The 24,432-nt window shown below is 50.7% G+C and overlaps 1 protein-coding gene across 2 annotated transcripts in view; it reads right to left on the bottom strand.

Moving 5' to 3' along the window:
- Positions 1-12,244: 12,244 nt before the first annotated feature.
- LOC119956546 (sarcoplasmic reticulum histidine-rich calcium-binding protein-like) overlaps positions 12,245-24,432 on the bottom strand; it is a 34,785-nt gene continuing 22,597 nt past the window's right edge. Inside the window, exons 5-6 of one of the 2 annotated variants that reach the window (XM_038783843.1) lie at positions 19,591-19,627; positions 12,245-14,144 (exon numbers count right to left, since the gene is read on the bottom strand). In XM_038783843.1, coding sequence (XP_038639771.1) covers positions 14,108-14,144; positions 19,591-19,627 — 74 coding nt within the window. In that variant the 3' untranslated portion in view covers positions 12,245-14,107. Of the gene's footprint in view, positions 14,145-19,586; positions 19,628-24,432 lie in introns of those variants that run through there. The other variant, XM_038783844.1, reaches the window with a different exon arrangement.

The following is a 24,432-nucleotide window of genomic DNA, read 5'->3' as shown; positions in this document are numbered from 1 at the left end:
CAACGGTGACCTCCCGACTGCCAGAAGGTTGCGACTTCGAATCCCATTGCAGCGACTGGAGCCGGAGGACCAGGCCGACACCTGGCAGTGTGGCACTGAGGGGGTGCAGCAATGTCAGAGGCACTGAGGGGGTGCAGCAATGTCAGAGGCACTGAGGGGGTGCAGCAATGTCAGAGGCACTGAGGGGGTGCAGCAATGTCAGAGGCACTGAGGGGGTGCAGCATTGTCAGAGGCACTGAGGGGGTGCAGCATTGTCAGAGGCACTGAGGGGGTGCAGCAATGTCAGAGGCACTGAGGGGGTGCAGCACCGTCAGCGGCACTGAAGGGGTGCAGCAATGTCAGAGGCACTGAGGGGGTGCAGCATTGTCAGAGGCACTGAGGGGGTGCAGCAATGTCAGAGGCACTGAGGGGGTGCAGCAATGTCAGAGGCACTGAGGGGGTGCAGCAATGTCAGAGGCACTGAGGGGGTGCAGCAATGTCAGAGGCACTGAGGGGGTGCAGCAATGTCAGAGGCACCAGCTTTTGGAAGATGTGCCAAACCGGGCTGTCCACCTGTTTGTTGAGCACCTTAACGTATAAAAACATCCAAACCGTTTCCTTATGTTATTTCGAAAGGGACCAATATGCCTAAAACGGGATTTCCCGATCCCGCCCGGCTGCAGGAATCCCTACGGACAGGCCGGGGAAAACCTGACGGACCAACAAAGGGTCTGTTGACTTCAGGCAGGAGCAGGAAATCCACGTTTTGTGCAGAGAAGGAGGAATATGAAGAAATTATTTCCACCACCAGAGGGGACAGATTGAAAGAGTTTAGATCCAGCAGGAGGCCATTCGGCCCCTCGAACCTGCTCCGCTATTCGCTAAGATCATGACCGATCTGATCGTGGCCATTCCCACCTACCCCCCCCCCCCCGATAACCTTTGACTCCTTTGTCAATCAGGAATCAATTGAAATAGGTCGCAAAAAATATTATTTGACGCCGCCGCCACGGCGCTCTGGGGCCGGGAATTCACCGCCGCCTCAGATATTTCTCCTCGGGCAGGTTTTCCCAGCCAATCAGCCGGGGGTACTGTCGCTGGTTGGGGTTTCGCACCATGAGCCATTTTGTTGTCTCTGTCACCCTCGTGTGGTCGCTTTGCACCATTACACCCACCTCTTGTTCTGAATGGCGACAGGTACATCTGAAAATCACACGTTTCTGCTTTCCAAGGGCTCAATTCAACTGCACTGACTTTTGAAATCGTTCTTCAAGTAGGTTTTTCTGATCCAGTTTTCTGATCCATTAATCCAAATCTGGCTTCGAACATAAGAGGAGCAGGAGACTCGATGGGCTGAACGGCCTCGATCAGCACCGTAAAGATTCTGTGAGGCGACCATTCAGCCCATCGAGCCTGTTCCGTGCATTCAGATAAACTGACTTCAATTATCCTCATCACCCTCACCCCTGGCTTCTGAGTTTCCCTCCAGAATCCCTTTTTAAACCTCTCTCGCCTTCTCCCCTCCCTCTTTCTCTCCCTCCCTCTCCAGTTCTCTCTTTCTCTCTCTCTTTCTCGCCCCTCTCTCTCTCCTTTCTCTCTCTCTCTCCTTCTTCCTTCCCCACTCTCTCCCTCTCTCCCACTCCGCCTCTCTCTCCCCATCTAACCCTTTCTCTCCCTCTCTCTTTCACTCTCTTCCTCTCCATCTCCCTCTCTCTCCCCTTCTCCCTCTGTCTCTCTCTCGCTCACTCTCTCTCCCCCTCTCTTGTCCTCTCCCTGTCTCATTAATTATCTCTCTCTCCCTCTCTATCCCCCTTCCTCTCTTTCGCTCCCTCTTCCACTCGCACCATCTCTCGCCCTCTCCCTTTCTCTGCCTCTCTCTTTCCCTCTCTGTGGTGATATGATTTGCCTAGCTGTCTGCCATTGGTGCAGAACACCGGCTTACCATTGGCCCTGGTCGGTCATGTGACTCTCGACCGATTGGTTGAGACCAGTCATGTGACGGCTCTCCGATTGGTCGAGAGGCTGAGTTAACCACACCTCCGTACTGAGGTATAGTCGGAACGCCCGGCGGTCGTCCATTTTATTGTGGTCAACCGCAGGGTTAAGTTCTAGCTTATTAAAGCCTAACTTTTGTACAGCAACTCGTCTCTCATGCAATTGATGGCTCATCACTCTCTTTCTTTCATTTCTCCATCTCCCTCTCTCTCCTCTTCTCCCTCTGTCTCTCCCTCGCTCACTCTCTCCCCCCCTCTCTTGTCCTCTCCCTCTCTCTTTAATTATCTCTCTCTCCCTCTCTATCCACCCCCTCTCTTTCTCTCCCTCTTCCACTCGCTCCATCTCTCTCCCTCTCCCTTTCTCTCCCTCTCTCCACCCTTCGACCCGAAAACATGGAGGAAACACGGCAGCCATTTTGGGCACAGCAAGATCCCACGGGCAGCGTTGCCATACTAGCTCATCTGCCTCCAGGGTTGTTGACTGAGCGACCGGGATAAAGCCGTCCCCTGCTCTTCTTTGAGATGGAGCCCCCGGGTGGGGGGTCTTTTACACCCACCTGAGAGGGTTCAGCAGTGACACCTTGGAAAGGTGGCAGCTCCAACCGTACGGCGCTCCCTCAGTGTGCCAGCCTTGAGGCAGGGGAGTGGGATTTGAACTGGCGACCCTGTGACTCAGAGCGTTGTCCAGTGCACGCTTGCAGGCTGCGGCCAGTCCTATCCCCACCCTGACCCCCTACACCTTCCCCGAGGGGGTGGCCAAAACCCCTCTTTCTGAGATTGTCAGGGGTCCTTCTCGGTAATTCTCTTAGTTGTCTTTATCCGCGTTTTTGGTCTGTGGGAACGTTAATGGAGACACACCTTTCAGCCGAGCAGGAGAAGTAAGGAACTCAAACTGCCAAAATGGTTCACTGTGTTATAAAGTTTTGTTCGATTCCCGGCTTGGGCCACTGTCTGTGCGGAGTCTGCACGTTCTCCCTGTGTCTGCGTGGGTTTCCCCCGGGTGCTCCGGTTTCCTCCCACAAAGTCCCAAACGATGTGCTTGTTGGGTGAATTGGACGTTCTGAATTCTCCCTCCGTATACCCGAACAGGCGCCGGAGTGAGGCGATTAGGGGCTTTTCACAGTAACTTCATTGCAGTATCAATGTAAGCCGACTTGTGACACCAATAAAGAATATTATTATTATACTTTGGGCAGAGTTTAAGGCATCCAAGAGATTGGAGGGGTCCGTATTTGATTGGTTGGCTGGTGGCCAATGGATTGTCCAGGGACAGTGTTCTGCCTGGCAACTGACAGCAATTAGTTCCTGTCAGGTGGGGTTTTTCGGAGAGAACCCGGAAGAAGCCACTAGCCCTCAAGGTGGAAGCAGCTCATTCTCTCTCTCGAATGCTGGCTGTCTGCTACTTCTGTGAGTCGACAGTGGAAACCATTACAAGCTGGAAGATAACATCCACTTGAAAGCTTAGAGTTTTTTTTTTTATAAATTTAGATTACCCAATTATTTTTTCCAATTAAGGGGCAATTTAGCGTGGCCAATCCACCTACTCTGCACATTTTTTTGGGTTGTGGGGGCGAAACCCACGCAGACACGGGGAGAATGTGCAAACTCCACACGGACAGTGACCCAGAGCCGGGATCGAACCTGGGACCTCAGCGCCGTGAGGCGGTTGTGCTAACCACTAGGCCACCGTGCTGCCCTTGAAAGCTTAGAGTTGAGAGACTCACCGGAGGAGATGCATCTGGAACAAAGACGTTTATCCTTCTTTCATCATTTTTTTTACCCTCCTCTCTTCCCCCTCTGTGTTTGTTTTTCTGTGTGTGTGTAGAGGGTGGGGCGTGGTAAAGAGGGGGGATGATTGGAGATTAAATAACAGTTAGCCAGTTGTATTTGTTACCTATTTTAATTATAGTTAGTGTCTTGTTATGCTCTTGTGGTGCACTTGATAAAGGAAGGTTCAGACGTGGAGATAACGTCAACACGTTTATTAAACTATTTACACTTCTCCTATTCTATAGCTACTCAGACTGACTAACCAGTCTGCTACAATCTACGTGGTGGGAGTGATATTGAATCAACCCTGTGTCTGTACTCACTGACTGTCTCCACTGGAAAGAGGCAGATCATGTGTGTGGCGTCCTTTCTATATGGGTTGGTGTAATGCCCTCCTGTGGTCGTGTCACCTCTGTGTGTATCGTGAATGCCCATTGGTTGTGTCCTATCTAACTGGTCTATTGGTTGATTGTCTGTGTGTCATGTCTCTGGTGCTCCGTCTAGTGTCCAGCTAGTCTACATGTATTTACATTAACCCCTTGTGTATTTACAGTGATGCACATCACCGCAGTTAGTGTTAATACAGTAATAAAACATTATTTGTGTTTAAATTGACAAACCTGGAGGTTTCGTCACATGACCTTCCCCTCCCCTTCCCCGCCCGATTAGTCGGCCAACATGTCTTGTGATGCTCAGCGTCCCCACACAAATTGGGAAGCATTATCCAATCGGATGATACTTGACTGTCAGTCTATCAGCCGTTTCGCCCTCCCTGTTTTCAATATTTTTATATTGAAGTGAAGATGGCATTAAAAAAAAACGATCTCTTTAAGTCCCGTTGGTTTTTCTCCAGGGTCTCAGTGTCCTGGAGACTCCGAGGGGCAGCCACCCAGTGTTACAGAGATCAAGTAGAGGAGTATGACTTCCTGGATTGTCTGGCGGGGAGCCAGCATTGATTCGATGGGTCGAGTGGCCTCCTTCTGTGATCTAAATGACTCAATGGCTATGGAAGGCCATCAAACCTTTGTGCCCCAATTAAAAAAAAGACTATTGCCTTCATTCAGGAACTCTCCGAGTGTATCCTGCGACTCTGAGGAACTTCCTCGCTGATCGGTGTGTAGCCACCATGGGCCTGTGGCACAACACCGCCCCCTCCTGGCTCGAGATGGAGCAGCGCTGATGGGATCAGGGCACCTATTGAGAGGCAGGGGGAAAGACAGAGAGCGAGGATCTGAGCCGGGGGGAGCAGGATGAGAGAGAGGGTGAGACACGGAGGGAGAGACGCAGGAAGAGAGAGAGAGAGAGAGGGAAACAGAGGGAGAGAGAGAAACAGGGAGAAAGAGAGGAGGGAATTCTCCCCGTGTCTGCGTGGGTCTCACCCCCACAACCCAAAGATGTGCAGGCTAGGTGGTTTGACCACACTAAATTGCCCCTTAATTGGAATAAAATAATAATTGAGTGCTTTAAATTTATAAAGAAAAAGAAAGAGAGGAGAGGTAGAGAGAGGCAGGGAGAGAGGGGGGTACAAAGGGGGAGAGAGAGAAGACAGAGGGAGAGAAAGAGAGACACACACAGTGGAAGAGACACACATGAAGAGAGAGAGGGTCACAGAGGGAGAGAGAGCGAGACAGAGGGAGAGATACAGAGAGAGACTCTGAGGGAGTGAGAGGGGCAGAGGAAGAGAGAGACAGAGGGAGAGAGAGGGAGAGAGACACAGAGGAAGAGAAAGAGACAGAGGGACACACAAAGGGAGTGACACAGAGACAAAGAGAGGGAGAGACAGAGAGAGACTGGGGAAAGAGTGACAGAGGGATAGACACCGAGGGGGGGGGGGGGGGGGAGAGAGACACACACAGTGAGAGAAACAGAGGACGAGGCACAGAGAGGAGAGAAGGAGAGAGAGACATCGAGACAGAGAGATAAAATTAGATGGGCTGAGTGAGAAAGAGAGAGGTTTTTGGGCTCTCGCAGCACATGTGGTGAAACACAGGCACGATTTACCGGCTTGGTTGCCTCAGATCTGGCTGGCGTTACGAGGTCGATGGATCACACGAAGCGTCACGATCTGGACCTCACCCGTGCTGGGCGAGATCCCAATATCCATATTTAAATAATCCAGAGAACACGTGACCGGAGGACCAGAGAATGCTGCCCGAAATAACAACCATGAAACCATTTGCCAATTGTCGTAAAAACCCACCTGGTTCAGTAATGGCCGCTCGAGAAGGGAATCTGCCGTCCTTACCCGGTCTGACCTACACGTGACTCCAGACCCACAGCAACGGGGTCGACTCTTAACCTCCCCCTCAAGGGCAATTTGAGATGGGCAATAAATGCTGGCACAGCCTGCGAAGCCCACGTCCCACCAATGAATGATAGCCGGCTGTACGTATGTGGAGGATGTGGAGCTGGCAGTGTGTGTGTGTGTGTGTCTGTCTGTGTGTGTGTGTCTGTGTGTGTGTCTGTGTCTGTGTGTGTGTGTGTCTGTCTGTGTGTGTGTGTGTCTGTGTGTGTGTCTGTGTCTGTGTGTGTGTCTGTGTCTGTGTGTGTGTGTGTCTGTCTGTGTGTGTGTCTGTGTGTGTGTCTGTCTGCCTGTGTGTCTGTCTCTGTGTGTCTGTGTGTGTCTGTGCGTGTGTCTGTCTGTGTGTGTGTCTGTGCCTGTGTGTGTCTGTTTGTGTGTGTCTGTGTGTGTGTCTGTCTGTCTGCCTGTGTGTCTGTCTCGTGTGTCTGTGTGTGTCTGTCTGTGTGTGCCTGTGTGTGTGTGTCTCTGCGTCTGCGTGTGTGTGTCTGTGTGTGTCTGTCTGTCTGTATGTGTGTGTGTCTGTCTGTGTGTTTGTCTGTGTGTTTGTCTGTGTGTGTGAGTCGGTGTGTCTGTCTGTCTGTGTGTGTGTCTGTGTGTGGCTGTGTGTGTGTCTGTGTGTGTGTATGTGTGTCTGTCTGTGTGTGTGTGTCTGTGTGTGTGTGAGTCTGTCTGTCTGTGTGTGTGTGAGTCTGTGTGTGTGTGTGTGTGTCTGTGTGTCTGTCTGTGTGTGTGTGTGTGTCTGTGTGTGTGTGTCTGTGTGTGTGACTGTCTGTCTGTGTGTGTGTGTGTCTGTGTGTGTGTGTCTGTGTGTGTGACTGTCTGTCTGTGTGTGTGTGTGTGTGTGACTGTCTGTGTGTGTGTCTGTGTGTGTGTCTGTGTGTGTGTGTCTGTGTGTGTGTCTCTGTGAGTGTGTGTCTGCGTGTGTGTGCCTGTTTCTGTGTGTCTGTCTGTGTGTGTGTGTGTGTGTCTGTGTGTGCGTGTCTGTCTGTCTGTGAGTCTGTTTGTCTGTGTGTGTGTCTGTGTGTGTGTGAGTCTGTGTGTGTGTGTGTGTCTGTGTGTGTGTGTGTGTCTGTGTGTGTGTGTGAGTCTGTGTGTGTGTGTGTGAGTCTGTGTGTGTGTGTGTCTGTCTGTCTGTGAGTCTGTTTGTCTGTGTGTGTGTCTGTGTGTGTGTGAGTCTGTGTGTGTGTGTGTGTCTGTGTGTGTGTGTGTGTCTGTGTGTGTGTGTGTGAGTCTGTGTGTGTGTGTGTGAGTCTGTGTGTGTGTGTGTGAGTCTGTGTGTGTGTGTGTGTCTGTGTGTGTGTGTGTGTCTGTGTGTGTGTGTGTGAGTCTGTGTGTGTGTGTGTGAGTCTGTGTGTGTGTGTGTCTGTGTGTGTGTCTGTTTGTGTCTGTCTGTGTGTGTGTGTCTGTGTGTGTGTGCCTGTGTGTGTGTCTGTGTGTGTGTGTCTGTGTGTGTGTGTCTGTGTGTGTGTGTCTGTCTGTGTGTCTCTATGTCTGTGTGTGTCTGTATGTCTGTGTGTGTGTGTCTGTCTGTGAGTGTGTGTGTCTGTGTGTGTCTGTGTGTCTGTCTGTCTGTGTGTGGCTGTATGTCTGTGTGTGTGTGAGTCTGTCTGTGAGAGTGTGTGTGTGTGTGTGTGTCTGTATGTCTGTGTGTGTGTGAGTCTGTCTGTGAGAGTGTGTGTCTGTCTGTGTGTGTGTGTGTGTTTGTCTGTGTAAAAGTAGGGATGAGGCGTGGAGACGGTCAGCTTCATTACTCTCTGTCCCACCCCCATCGCTGAGCCACAGAGCAGAGGGATGGTCATTAGGGGACCGGAGTGATCTTCCTGAGGGGGCGGGGGGTGGGGGGGGGGGGGTGTGTGTGTGTGTGGGGGGGGGGGGGGGGCGCGGGGGGGGGGGGGGGGGGGGGGGTGGTGGGGGGGGGGTGGTGGGGGTTCTCGAGTCTATTTTAAGTCTGAATGCCGGTGGCTGCAACTTTCTGTGTTCTCGAGAGGATTCAGATCAGCATTGGCTACTCAACACCCCAACACTAATCCTCCGCAGCTATTAATAATCCTGATCATATCTAATAGCACAGGAACTTTAACCCCCACAGCTACTCACTGCCCCGCCCCACACAAACTATTACCGTGTGGAAACTACTGCTTTCCTCTCCACTTACCATCCGCCTCCCTCCATCTCCAAATCTTATTTTTTCCTTTATTCTTCCCTCCCTCTCTCCCTCCCTCCTTTTTGCCAATCGTGGCACATCTGCATCAAGCTATTGGGCTCAATACACATGAACACGGAACCAGGGCTGACAATCCCGTGCAGTGCTGAGGGAGCGCCACACTGACAGAGGGTCAGTACTGAGGGAGCGCCACACTGACAGAGGGTCAGTACTGAGGGAGTGCCGCATTGTCAGAGGGTCAGTACTGACGGAGCGCCGCATTGTCAGAGGGTCAGTACTGAGGGAGTGCTGCACTGTCAGAGGGTCAGTACTGAGGGAGTGCTGCACTGTCAGAGGGTCAGTACTGAGGGAGTGCTGCACTGTCAGAGGGTCAGTACTGAGGGAGTGCTGCACTGTCAGAGGGTCAGTACTGAGGGAGTGCTCCACTGTCAGAGGGTCAGTACTGAGGGAGTGCCGCACTGTCAGAGGGTCAGTACTGAGGGAGGGCCGCACTGTCAGAAGGTCAGTACTGAGGGAGTGCCGCACTGTCAGAGGGTCAGTACTGAGGGAGTGCTGCACTGTCAGAGGGTCAGTACTGAGGGAGTGCCGCACTGTCAGAGGGTCAGTACTGAGGGAGTGCTGCACTGTCAGAGGGTCAGTACTGAGGGAGTGCCGCACTGTCAGAGGGTCAGTACTGAGGGAGTGCTGCACTGTCAGAGGGTCAGTACTGAGGGAGTGCCGCACTGTCAGAGGGTCAGTACTGAGGGAGTGCCGCACTGTCAGAGGGTCAGTACTGAGGGAGTGCTGCACTGTCAGAGGGTCAGTACTGAGGGAGTGCCGCACCGTCAGAGGGTCAGTACTGAGGGAGTGCTGCACTGTCAGCGGATCAGAACTGAGGGAGTGCCGCACTGTCAGAGGGTCAGTACTGAGGGAGTGCTGCACTGTCAGAGGGTCAGTACTGAGGGAGTGCTGCATTGTCAGAGGGTCAGTACTGAGGGAGTGCTGCACTGTCAGAGGGTCAGTACTGAGGGAGTGCTGCACTGTCAGAGGGTCAGTACTGAGGGAGTGCTGCACTGTCAGAGGGTCAGTACTGAGGGAGTGCTGCACTGTCAGAGGGTCAGTACTGAAGGAGTGCTGCTCTATCAGAAAGTGTGAGTGTGTGTGTGTGAGTGTGTGTGTGTGTGAGTGTGAATGTGTGTGTGAATGTGTGTGTTTGAGTGTGTGAGTGTGAATGTGTGTGGGAGTGTGAATGAGTGTTTTTGAATGTGTGTGTGTGTGTGAGTGTGAATGTGTGTGAGTGTGTGAATGTGTGTGTTTGAGTGTGTGTGTGTTTGAGTGTGGATGTGAATGTGTGTGTTTGAGTGTGAGTGTGAATGTGTGTGTTTGAGTGTGAGTGTGAATGTGTGTGTTTGAGTGTGAATGTGTGTGTTTGAGTGTGTGTGTGAATGTGTGTGTTTGAGTGTGAATGTGTGTGTTTGAGTGTGTGTGTGAATGTGTGTGTTTGAGTGTGTGTGTGAATGTGTGTGTTTGAGTGTGTGTGTGAATGTGTGTGTTTGAGTGTGTGTGTGAATGTGTGTGTTTGAGTGTGTGTGTGAATGTGTGTGTTTGAGTGTGAGTGTGAATGTGTGTGTTTGAGTGTGTGTGTGAATGTGTGTGTTTGAGTGTGAGTGTGAATGTGTGTGTTTGAGTGTGTGTGAATGTGTGTGTTTGAGTGTGTGTGTGAATGTGTGTGTTTGAGTGTGTGTGTGCGACACCCGGACCCTTCCAAAGCCCCAACTCACCCGTTGGCGGACCATCGACACCCTCCACCCCGTGTCCTGCCACGTAAAGGAAGGGCTCCCCCCCCCCTCCCTCTCCCGCCCCCGTCCAGGTCTCAGTCCCGACCTGTGCGAAATGCTGCACAGGCACCCGGAACCATGGCAGTATCCCTGCCAGCCTCGCAGACAATCTGGGCACCCTGGCATTGCCAGGCTGGCACCCGGCCCAGATACCAGCCATCTGGGAAGCGCCCTATCACCTGGGGACCCCACCCCCCCATCACCCCAAGTGTCATTCCCTCTGGTCCCTGTTTGTGTGGGGGACCAGTGCTGTGCGGCACCTGTCTGGGAATCTCCTGAGATCTCCCGGCTCCGTCCCGTTTTCTTGGGCCTGAGGGGGTTTCTCCCTGGTCTCGGCCACACCTGTGTGAAATCATCACATTTTGTGATTCCACACATATCTTACAACTCTTGCAAATAAACCTGTGGCCCAGTTAAAAGCGAGTGTCATCTCTGAACAAGATTATATCAAGCACACAACAGATGGCGGCATGGCGGTTGGCATTGCTGCCTCACAGCGCCAGGGAGCCGGGTTCGATCCCAGACTGTCTGTGTGGAGTTTGCACTCCCCCCCCGTGTCTGCGTTGCTGGTGGTGGGATCTTGCTGTGCTCGAAACCCGGATCAACCTGTCGCCAGCGCGGCACGGGTCAGACTGGGGAATGCTGAGATGCACCTGTTACATCGGTCAGCCGGGAGGGGGAAACGGCATGACCGAGGGTCACGCCGTGCCTTTGGGAGCGTACTGTCACCTGTTACCCCACACCTGCCCCCCCCCCCCCCCCCCCCCCCCCCCCCAATCCCGACATGTTCCCAGACCGGACAAAGTGGGAGACAAGAGCCTCAATCCTAATTGCGTTTGCAATGGCAGGCCCCGGGCCTACTCCGCCAGTCGATTAGATCGTGGCCGACCTGTTTGCGTTTCCGAATCCCCATTCCACCCCCCAATAACCTTTGAGTCCTTCACCTAACAAGGATCTATGTACTTCCTCCCCTATGGGGACATGGTGAGGTTTGGGGAGGGAGTTTCAGAGCTGAGGGCCCAGACGGATGAAGGCCTGACCATCAACGGTGCAGCGATTAGAATCAGGGAGGCCAAAATTGGAGGAGAATACAGGGAGGACGTATCCCTTTGTGGAGGGGTTTTGGAACCGGGGACGGGATTAAAAAATTAGTGGCCGGATTCTCGAATCCCCCGACCCTGTGTGTCTCGGACATGCCCGTGTAACGAGGTCATGTTAAATATGTAAATAGACAGTCTACATCATCAGTGATGTATAGAACAGTACAGCACAGAACAGGCCCTTCAGCCCTCAATGTTGTGCCGAGCCATGATCACCCTACTCAAACCCACGTATCCACCCTATACCCGTAACCCAACAACCCCCCCATTAACCTTACTTTTATTAGGACACTACGGGCAATTTAGCATGGCCAATCCACCTAACCTGCACATCTTTGGACTGTGGGAGGAAACCAGAGCACCCGGAGGAAACCCACGCACACAGGAGGAGGACGTGCAGACTCCACACAGACAGTGACCCAGCCGGGAATCGAACCTGGGACCCTGGAGCTGTGAAGCATTTATGCTAACCACCATGCTACCGTGAGGCCCTAAAGATGTAAGATCACACAACAACATAGTATGCTGAGAGAGAGAGTTCTATGTAGAGCCTCTTGCTTATCCTTGTGCAGTACATAGCTAGTAGACTGTCCAAGAGAAGGTAAAGTTTACCAACAGCCTTTCCTCCAGCCGTCTCTATCGATCCTAACCAATGACAACCTCATCTAAGATCCACAACTGGGCGGCACGGTGGCGCAGTGGGTTAGCACTGCTGCCTCACGGCGCCGAGGTCCTAGGTACGATCCTGGCTCTGGGCCACTGTCCGTGTGGAGTTTGCACATTCTCCCCGTGGCTGCGTGGGTTTCGCCCCCACAACCCAAAGATGCGCCGGTTAGGTGGACTGGCCACGCTAAATTGCCCCTTAAATTGGAAAAAATGAATTGGGTGCTCTAAATTTATTTTTAAAAATCTTAGATCCACAACTATGATAAGGGAATGTTTGGGAAAATCAGCCACACCCTGATAGTTGCCGAGTGACTCCAGTCCCGTTGAAGAAATCGAGTGTGACTGTCCGGCAAGACCAACAGCAATAACTTGCATTGATGTAGCGCCCCATTGTGCTTCCTGTCCCAAGGTGCTTCATAGCTGCGTCGTCCAATCAGATACCGAGTCTTCCCTCTGTGTCCAAAGTGTAAATATTTATTTTGTTTTTACCATTTGAAGTTGATGACATTTCTATAAATATATAAATGTTTTGAGCATTTTCGTCATGAAATATTTGGCGTGTATTAAACGAATTGAATCTTATTCACGGGGCCACGGTTAGTGAACGAGCCCCGATTTCAATCTTGCGGCCCACTGAGATAAAGGAGGGCCCGTCATGGGGCCCACTCAGCAGCCCGGGTTGCTTATCAATGTTCTAGAATAACCCAAATAAGGCGGCTGACCCCTCAGAAGAGGGTTGGGTAAAACAGAGTGAGACACACGACCAGAACAAGGGGAATATTTTTCATCCCTTCCCCGTTTTAATAATTTATCACAGGTTCATATTCTGAATGGAGCTCCCCGCTCTCCCCGCCCACCAAAACAGACAACATGGCGGTGAGGGGTGGGGGAGGGGCAAAGACACGAGTACGTCCAGCTTGATAAGACAGAAGGAGCAACTTTTAAATAAATACCGACATGAGGGCAGACCAGTAGCAGGGCTGCAGAAGAACAAAATAACGAAAGGATTGAAGTTAACCGTGCAGATTTATTCTCCCGAGTCTCGTTTGAGATCCGAGACTCAACGTATGTGGGATTGGATTGATAGCTGTGTTCCTCGGTAAGACAGGTTTTCATAGGACCTTTGGAGACATGGAGAAGGGAGACAGATTGTGAGCGGGAATCTCCAGTCCCCCAGCCGCTAGTCAATGGAAGCCACCCCACGTCGCTGGGAAAGCACCTGGCGGGAAAAGAGAATCCTAGCAGGCGGAGAATTCCGCCCGGGATCGCGGTATCGGCAACAGCGGTTAAAGCCTATGGGGCTGGCTGTTGCCAACGTTTGGCAAGCCTGTGCGGCAATCCTCTATTTTTGTGGAGGTGTTAACTAACTGACTTAAATGAAGGGTTTGATGGGGGCTCGCACTGCCCGAGGAGGGCTGGGCCGAGTGCCTGATTTCCTGGACTCTTCTTTTTTTTTGTTTATAAATTTAGAGTACCCAATTCATTTTTTCCAATTAAGGGGCAATTTAGCGTGGCCCAATCTACCTAGCCTGCACATTTTTGGGTTGTGGGGGCGAAACCCACGTAGACACGGGGAGAATGTGCAAACTCCACACAGACAGTGACCTAGAGCCGGAATCGAACATGGGACCCCGGCGCCGTGAGGCTGCAGGGCTAACCCACTGTGCCACCATGCTGCCCCTACCTGGATTCTTTTCTGTAATGGAGGCAAATATTAATTTCCAGGATTGACTGTAAAAGAGCCAGGCTTTCTAGGAAAAGGGATGAAGTCGGTTGATGAGGAGGTCTAGGCCTTAAGCTGGGGCCTAACGGGAGGATCAGGCCCTTCCCCCACCCCCCACCCCCCACTCCACCCTCACCAATCCTATTCACCAGCCTGGAGGCAATAGCACCTTCACTCAAGCCCCTGTCCTTTATTTCGATTGGTTCCCAGGCAAAGCCAGCCTATTGAAGCCAGAGCCAGAAGGTGATGGTGAGGCTTCAGTGGCTGACTAGGCCTTGCAAGGCCGAGGTCAGGTGTAGGCCCCAGACAGCATCAGGGTGGGTCCCCCCCCCCCCGCCCCCCCCGGAAAGGAACATCAGTAAATCTTTCAAAGACTGGTCACACGTTTAACAAGTGAGATCTTGGAAATCCGCACGATTCTATAGATTCTGGATTATGACATTGAGGAAAATGTTTGAACTGAGGGGAGTTCTTTTTTAAAAAATGATTAGCGACACAGTTCATCAGCACAAAGCGTGAAAGGCAGAGATGTGAAGTGGTTTCTGTTTCCAGACAACTGGCTCTCTGTCATCTTCACCGCACAGTGACAGGACTAATGCTCCGGCTGCTCGAAGATGTTTGCGATGGATCTGGAAGACAAAAGGTGGTGAATCCAAATCGCTCACAATCACATTGACGCTGTTTCCCAAACGACAAATTCCCTCAAATTGGACCCGTGAAACACTCACGGCAGGAAATCTGCCTCAAGAGATGTACAAATCCAAGCACTCCATCGTCAGCACTCACTCCATCCCCATCACTCACTCCATCTTCATCACTCACTCCATCCCCATCACTCACTCCATCCCATTCACTCACTCCATCCCCATCACTCACTCCATCCTCATCACTCACTCCATCCTCATCACTCACTGCATCTTCATCACTCACTCCATCTTCATCACTCACTCCATCCTCATCACTCACTCCATCGTCAGCACTCACTCCATCCCCATCACTCACTCCATCCACATCACTCACTCCATCCTCATCACTCACTCCATCCTCATCACCCACTCCATCTTCATCACTCACTCCATCTCCATCACTCACTCCATCCCCATCATTCACACCATCCTCATCATTCACTCCATCTTCATCACTCACTCCATCGTCAGCACTCAATCCATCATCATCACTCACTCCATCCCCATCACTCACTCCATCCCCATCACTCACTCCATCCCCATCACTCACTCCATCCCTATCACTCACTCCACCCCATCACTCACTCCATCTTCATCACTCACTCCATTCCCATCACTCACTCCATTCCCATCACTCACTCCATCATCATTCACTCCATCTTCATCACTCACTCCATTCCCATCACTCACTCCATTCCCATCACTCACTCCATCATCACTCACTCCATTCCCATCACTCACTCCATTCCCATCACTCACTCCATCATCACTCACTCCATCCCCATCACTCACTCCATCTTCATCACTCACTCCATTCCCATCACTCACTCCATCCTCATCACTCACTTCATCCATCACTCACTCCATCCCCATCACTCACTCCATCCCTATCACTCACTCCACCCCATCACTCACTCCATCTTCATCACTCACTCCATTCCCATCACTCACTCCATTCCCATCACTCACTCCATCATCACTCACTCCATCCTCATCACTCACTCCATCCCTATCACTCACTCCACCCCATCACTCACTCCATCTTCATCACTCACTCCATTCCCATCACTCACTCAATCCCTATCACTCACTCCATCCCCATCACTCACTCCATCTCCATCACTCACTCCATCCCCATCACTCACTCCATCCCCATCACTCACTCCATCCCCATCACTCACTCCATCCTCATCACTCACTCCATCTTCATCACTCACTCCATCCCCATCACTCACTCCATCCCCATCACTCACTCCATCCCCATCACTCACTCCATCCTCATCATTCACTCCATCATCACTCACTCCACCCCATCACTCACTCCATCCCCATCACTCACTCCATCTTCATCACTCACTCCATCCTCATCACTCACTCCATCTTCTTCACTCACTCCATCTCCATCACTCACTCCATCCTCATCATTCACTCCATCCTCAGCACTCACTCCATCGTCAGCACTCACTCCATCCTCATCACTCACTCAATCCATCACTCACTCCATCCCCATCACTCACTCCATCCCCATCACTCACTCCATCCCCATCACTCACTCCATCCCTATCACTCACTCCATCCCCATCACTCACTCCATCCCCATCACTCACTCCATCCCCATCACTCACTCCATCCCCATCACACTCCATCCCTATCACTCACTCCATCCCCATCACTCACTCCATCCCCATCACTCACTCCATCCCTATCACTCACTCCACCCCATCACTCACTCCATCTTCATCACTCACTCCATTCCCATCACTCACTCCATTCCCATCACTCACTCCATCATCACTCACTCCATCCTCATCACTCACTCCATCCCTATCACTCACTCCACCCCATCACTCACTCCATCTTTATCACTCACTCCATTCCCATCACTCACTCCATTCCCATCACTCACTCCATTCCCATCACTCACTCCATCATCACTCACTCCATTCCCATCACTCACTCCATTCCCATCACTCACTCCATCTTCATCACTCACTCCATCCCCATCACTCACTCCATCCCCATCACTCACTCCATCCCTATCACTCACTCCACCCCATCACTCACTCCATCTTCATCACTCACTCCATTCCCATCACTCACTCCATTCCCATCACTCACTCCATCATCACTCACTCCATCCCTCACTCCATCTTCATCACTCACTCCATTCCCATCACTCACTCCATTCCCATCACTCACTCCATTCCCATCACTCACTCCATCATCACTCACTCCATCCTCATCACTCACTCCATCTTCATCACTCACTCCATCCCCATCACTCACTCCATCCCCATCACTCACTCCACCCATCACTCACTCCATCCTCATCATTCACTCCATCATCACTCACTCCACCCCATCACTCACTCCATCCCCATCACTCACTCCATCCCCATCACTCACTCCATCCCTATCACTCACTCCACCCCATCACTCACTCCATCTTCATCACTCACTCCATTCCCATCACTCACTCCATTCCCATCACTCACTCCATCATCACTCACTCCATCCTCATCACTCACTCCATCCCTATCACTCACTCCACCCCATCACTCACTCCATCTTTATCACTCACTCCATTCCCATCACTCACTCCATTCCCATCACTCACTCCATTCCCATCACTCACTCCATCATCACTCACTCCATTCCCATCACTCACTCCATTCCCATCACTCACTCCATCTTCATCACTCACTCCATCCCCATCACTCACTCCATCCCCATCACTCACTCCATCCCTATCACTCACTCCACCCCATCACTCACTCCATCTTCATCACTCACTCCATTCCCATCACTCACTCCATTCCCATCACTCACTCCATCATCACTCACTCCATCCCTCACTCCATCTTCATCACTCACTCCATTCCCATCACTCACTCCATTCCCATCACTCACTCCATTCCCATCACTCACTCCATCATCACTCACTCCATCCTCATCACTCACTCCATCTTCATCACTCACTCCATCCCCATCACTCACTCCATCCCCATCACTCACTCCACCCATCACTCACTCCATCCTCATCATTCACTCCATCATCACTCACTCCACCCCATCACTCACTCCATCCCCATCACTCACTCCATCCCCATCACTCACTCCATCCTCATCACTCACTCCATCTTCTTCACTCACTCCATCTCCATCACTCACTTCATCCCCATCACTCACTCCATTCCCATCATTCACTCCATCCTCATCATTCACTCCATCCTCATCACTCACTCCATCGTCAGCACTCACTCCATCCTCATCACTCACTCAATCCATCACTCACTCCATCCCCATCACTCACTCCATCCCCATCACTCACTCCATCCCTATCACTCACTCCACCCCATCACACTCCATCCCCATCACTCACTCCATTCCCATCACTCACTCCATTCCCATCACTCACTCCATCTTCATCACTCACTCCATTCCCATCACTCACTCCATCATCACTCACTCCATCCTCATCACTCACTCCATCCCTATCACTCACTCCACCCCATCACTCACTCCATCTTCATTACTCACTCCATTCCCATCACTCACCCCATTCCCATCACTCACTCCATCATCACTCACTCCATCCTCATCACTCACTCCATCCCATCACTCACTCCACCCTCATCATTCACTCCATCATCACTCACTCCACCCCATCACTCACTCCATCCCCATCACTCACTCCATCCTCATCATTCACTCCATCCCCATCACTCACTCCATCTCCATCACTCACTCCATCATCACTCACTCCATCCCCATCACTCACTCCATCCACATCACTCACCATCCCCATCACTCACTCCATCCCTATCACTCACTCCACCCCATCACCCACTCCATCCCCATCACTCACTCCATCCTCATCACTCACTCAATCCCTATCACTCACTCCATCCCCATCACTCACTCCATCTCCATCACTCACTCCATCCCCATCACTCACTCCATCCCCATCACTCACTCCATCCCCATCACTCACTCCATCTCCATCACTCACTCCATCCCCATCACTCACTCCATCCTCATCACTCACTCCATCCCCATCACTCACTCCATCCACATCACTCACTCCATCCACATCACTCACTCCATTCCCATCACTCACTCCATCCCCATCACTCACTCCATCTCCATCACTCACTCCATCCCCATCACTCACTCCATATATAGATATAGATATAGAACAGTATAGCACAGAACAGGCCCTTCGGCCCTCGATGTTGTGCCGAGCAATGATCACCCTACTTAAACCCACGTAACCCGTATACCCGTAACCCAACAATCCCCCCATTAACCTTACACTACGGGCAATTTATCATGGCCAATCCACCTAACCCGCACATCTTTGGACTGTGGGAGGAAACCGGAGCACCTGGAGGAAACCCACGCACACACAGGGAGGACGTGCAGACTCCACACAGACAGTGACCCAGCCAGGAATCGAACCTGGGACCCTGGAGCGGTGAAGCATTGATGCTAACCACCATGCTACCGTGAGGCCCATGGAGTATCACTTACTCCATTCCCATCACTCACTCCATCCACATCACTCACTCCATTCACATCACTCACTCCATTCCCATCACTCACTCCACCCCATCACTCACTCCATCCCCATCACTCACTCCACCCCATCACTCACTCCATCCACATCACTCACTCCATTCCCATCACTCACTCCATTCCCATTACTCACTCCATCCCCATCACTCATTCACTCTCTCTATCACTCATTCACTCTCTCTATCACCCATTCACTCTGTCCATCACTCATTCACTCTGTCCATCACTCATTCACTCTCTCTATCACTCATTCACTCTGTCCATCACCCATTCACTCTGTCCAGCACTCATTCACTCTGTCCATCACTCATTCACTCTGTCCATCACTCATTCATTCTGTCCATCGCTCATTCACTCTGTCCATCACCCATTCACTCTGTCCATCACTCATTCACTCTGTCCATCGTTCATTCACTCTCTCCATCACTCATTCACTCTCTCCGTCACTCATTCACTCTCTCTATCACTCATTCACTCTCCATCACTCATTCACTCTCTCTATCACTCATTCACTCTGTCCATCACTCATTCACTCTCTCCGTCACTCATTCACTCTCTCTATCACTCATTCACTCTGTCCATCACTCATTCACTCTCTCCATCACTCATTCACTCTCTCTATCACTCATTCACTCTCTCCATCACTCATTCACTCTCTCCATCACTCATTCACTCTCTCCATCACTCATTCACTCTCTCCATCACTCATTCACTCTCTCTATCACTCAGTCACGTCTGTTTTATTTTGTCCCAGTTATTTTTGGAGAGGTGTCTGTGCTGGGTAATGTGAGGGACCGACAGGTTTACTCACTGATATATTGTTGATGAAAATTCATCTACGTAACTCCCTGAAAGAAAGAAATAAAAGCGGCAGTGAGTGATCCTTACCCTGCTGAATCGACAGGCAATCTCTATATTTACACAGTGAGTGATCCTTACCCTGCAGAATCGACAGGCAATCTCTATATTTACACAGTGAGTGATCCTTACCCTGCTGAATCGACAGGCAATCTCTATATTTACACAGTGAGTGATCCTTACCCTGCTGAATCGACAGGCAATCTCTATACACAGTGAGTGATCCTTACCCTGCTGAATCGACAGGCAATCTCTATACACAGTGAGTGATCCTTACCCTGCTGAATAGACAGTCAATCTCTATATTTACACAGTGAGTGATCCTTACCCCACACAATCGACCGCAAATATCTATACACAGTGAGTGATCCTTACCCCACAGAATCGACAGGCAATCTCTATACACAGTGAGTGATCCTTACCCTGCTGAATAGACAGTCAATCTCTATATTTACACAGTTAGTGATCCTTACCCCACAGAATCGACAGGCATTTTCTATAATTACACAGTGAGTGATCCTTATCCTGCTGAATCGACAGGCAATCTCTATAATTACACAGTGAGTGATCCTTACCCCACAGAATCGACAGGCAATCAGTATAATTACACAGAGTGATCCTTACCCTGCTGAATCGACAGGCAATCTCTATACACAGTGAGTGATCCTTACCCCACAGAATCGACAGGCAATCAGTATAATTACACAGAGTGATCCTTACCCTGCTGAATCGACAGGCAATCTTTATACACAGTGAGTGATCCTTACCCCACAGAATCGACAGGCAATCTCTATACACAGTGAGTGATCCTTACCCCACAGAATAGACAGGGAATCTCTATATTTACACAGTGAGTGATCCTTACTCCACAGAATCGACAGGCAATCTCTATAATTACACAGTGAGTGATCCTTATCTTGCTGAATCGACAGGCAATCTCTATAATTACACAGTGAGTGATCCTTACCCTGCTGAATCGACAGGCAATCTCTATACACAGTGAGTGATCCTTACCCCACAGAATCGACAGGCAATCTCTATATTTACACAGTGAGTGATCCTTACCCCACAGAATCGACAGGCAATCTCTATATTTACACAGTTAGTGATCCTTACCCTGCTGAATCGAGAAGCATTCTCTGTATTTACACAGTGAGTGTTGCCTGCAAATATTCTGATCACGCCTCCGACATTTAGATCCAAAAGTAGGGGTCTTGACGCCAAGCCCTGCGGAATTTCACAGGGAACAGACTTGCAGCTGCAAAAACACCTGTCAACATTCCTCCTTTGTTTCCCGCTCCTGGGTGAATTTTGTATCCAGCTTGCTCCTATCCCCCAGCGTCCCCTCGGCTTTTATTTTTTTTAACCTGTCTGCCGTATGGAGCCTTGTCAAAGGCCTTACGAAAATCCACGCAGGCCACGTCAACAGCACTCCCCTCATCAATCCCCCTTGTCATCTCCTCAAAACATTCAATCAAATGAGTCCGTCACGATCTTCCCTCAACAGATCCCTGCTGACTGTTCCCGATCAATCCGTGCCTGTCCAAGTGACAGCTTGATTAATTTCAATAATCTGCCCACTACCGAGGTCAGACTGACTGACATAAAGAATATCCTCCATCGCTCGTTCTCTTCTGGAGCAGTGCTCCAACCCTCCGGCATGTCACCTGGATCCAGAGAGGATTGGAAAATGATGGTCAGATCCGCCACGATTCCCCCCTCCCCCCACACCCAACTTCTTTTCGCATCCTGGGGCACATTTCATCTGGCCCTGGAGGTTTATCCACTTTCAAGGTTGCTAATCCCGTTAATGCTTTCTCTCTCCTGGGATGGCACGGTGCCGCAGTGGTTAGCGCTGCTACCTCGTGGTGCCGAAGTCCCGGGTTTGAGCGCCGGCTCCGGGTCACTGACCGTGTAGAGTTTGCGCATTCTCCCCGTGTCTGCGTGGGTCTCATCCCTACAGTCAAAAAGATGTCCAAGGTAGGGGGCAGCACGGTAGCATTGTGGATAGCACAATTGCTTCACAGCTCCAGGGTCCCAGGTTCGATTCCCGGCTTGGGTCACTGTCTGTGCGGAGTCTGCATGTCCTCCCCGTGTGTGCGTGGGTTTCCTCCGGGTGCTCCGGTTTCCTCCCACAGTCCAAAGATGTGCAGGTTAGGTGGATTGGCCATGATAAATTGCCCTTAGTGTCCAGAATTGCCCTTAGGGTGGGGTTACTGGGTTATGGGGATAGGGTGGAGGTGTGGGCTTGGGTAGGATGCTCTTTCAAAGAGCTGGTGCAGACTCAATGGGCCAAATAGCCTCCTTCTGCACTGTAAATTCTATGAAGTAGGTGGATTGCCCCTTAATTGCAAAAAAAATCAATACAGAATTTAAAAAAAAATGTTTCCTCTCTCCTTATGTTTATAACATCTAATTCTTCACACTCCTCCTTAACTACAATGTCTGCATTGTCCCCTCTTTAATGAGGACAGACACATTGAGAAACGTACCCACATCTTCTATCTCTACACGTATGGTCCCTTCTTGATCACAGCTCTTTCCATAATCATCCTCTTGCTCTTAATGTATCGATGAAGCATCGTTGGGTTCACCATTATTTTGCTTACCACCATTAATTCACACTCTCTCTTTGCTTTCCCTCAGGGAGTCCAGGTTGCTGTGGAAACGTGCATTTTATATACGTATGTTGCAACCTGGAGCTATGGATAGTGATGGTAGTAGCACCAATGTTCTGTCTGTCACATGACTGACCAATAATCTCTCCCGCTCTTATTGGCGTGGGTTGGGAAGGATTGATGGGTTGATAGTCAACCCGCTTGGCCGCGTTTTGAACCCACCGTCCTTGGTTATCAAGGGCAGCACGGTAGCATAGTGGTTAGCACAAATGCGTCACAGCTCCAGGGTCCCAGGTTCGATTCCCGGCTTGGCTCACTGTCTGTGCGGAGTCTGCACGTTCTCCCCGTGTGTGCGTGGGTTTCCTCCGGGTGCTCCGGTTTCCTCCCACAGTCCAAAGATGTGCAGGTTAGGTGGATTGGCCATGCTAAATTGCCCTTAGGGTCCAAATTGCCCTTAGTGTTAGGTGGGGTTACTGGGTTATGGTGATAGGGTGGAGGTAGGGTGCTCTTTCCAAGAGCCGGTGCAGACTCGATGGGCTGAATGGCCTCCTTCTGCACTGTAAATTCTATGAAATCTAAGTCCTGGCGTGAGACTTGAACTCGGAGCTTCCGGCTCAGAGACAGAGATGCTGACCCACCACACCACATGATCTCAGTAATAATAATAATCTTTATTAGTGTCACAAGTAGGCTTACATTAACACCGCAATTAAGTTACTGTGAAAATTTCCTCGTCGCCACACTCTAGCGCCTGTTCAGTTACACAGAGGGAGAATTCAGAATGTCCATAGGGGCTGGTTTAGCACACTGGGCTAAATCGCTGGCTTTGAAAGCAGATCAAGGCAGGCCAGCAGCACGGTTCAATTCCCCTACCAGCCACCCCGAACAGGTGCCGGAATGTGGCGACTAGGGGCTTTTCACAGTAACTTGTGAAAGTGTAAAAATAGATAAGTCCCCTGGGCCAGATGGGATTTATCCTAGGATTCTCTGGGAAGCCAGGGAGGAGATTGCAGAGCCTTTGTCCTTGATCTTTATGTCGTCTTTGTCGACAGGAATAGTGCCGGAAGACTGGAGGATAGCAAATGTTGTACCCTTGTTCAAGAAGGGGAGTAGAGACAACCCTGGTAATTATAGACCTGTGAGCCTTACTTCGGTTGTGGGTAAAATGTTGGAAAAGGTTATAAGAGATAGGGTTTATAATCATCTTGAAAAGAACAAGTTGATTAGCGATAGTCAACACGGTTTTGTGAAGGGTAGGTCCTGCCTCACAAACCTTATTGAGCTTTTTGAGAAGGTGACCAAGCAGGTGGATGAGGGTAAAGCGGTTGATGTGGTGTATATGGATTTCAGTAAGGTGTTTAATAAGGTTCCCCACGGTAGGCTATTGCAGAAAATAAGGAAGTATGGGATTGAAGGTGATTTAGCGGTTTGGATCAGTAATTGGCTAGCTGAAAGAAGACAGAGGGTGGTGGTTGATGGCAAATGTTCATCCTGGAGTTCAGTTACTAGTGGTGTACCGCAAGGATCTGTTTTGGGGCCACTGCTGTTTGTCATTTTTATAAATGACCTGGAAGAGGGTGTAGAAGGATGGGTTAGTAAATTTGCAGATGACACGAAGGTCGGTGGAGTTGTGGATTTTGCTGAAGGATGTTATAGGATACAGAGGGACATAGATAAGCTGCAGAGCTGGGCTGAGAGGTGGCAGATGGAGTTTAATGCGGAAAAGTGTGAGGTGGTTCACTTTGGAAGGAGTAACAGGAATGCAGAGTACTGGGCTAATGGCAAGATTCTTGGTAGTGTAGATGAACAGAGAGATCTCGGCATCCAGGTACATAAATCCCTGAAAGTTGCCACCCAGGTTAATAGGGCTGTTAAGAAGGCATATGGTGTGCTAGCCTTTATCAGTAGGGGGATTGAGTTTCGGAACCACAAGGTCATGCTGCAGCTGTACATAACTCTGGCGCGGTCGCTCCTGGAGTACTGCGTGCAGTTCTGGTCACCACATTATAGGAAGAATGTGGAAGATTTGGAAAGGGTTCAGAGGAGATTTACTAGGATGTTGCCTGGTATGGAGGGAAGGTCTTACGAGGAAAGGCTCAGGGACTTGAGGTTGTTTTAGATAGAGAGGAGAAGGCTGAGAGGTGACTTAATAGAGACATATAAGATAGTCAGAGGGT

Source organism: Scyliorhinus canicula, chromosome 23 (assembly GCF_902713615.1).
Source record: "Scyliorhinus canicula chromosome 23, sScyCan1.1, whole genome shotgun sequence".
NCBI classification, from domain to species: Eukaryota; Metazoa; Chordata; class Chondrichthyes; order Carcharhiniformes; family Scyliorhinidae; genus Scyliorhinus; species Scyliorhinus canicula.
This window is presented reverse-complemented; position numbering and strand designations above follow the sequence as displayed.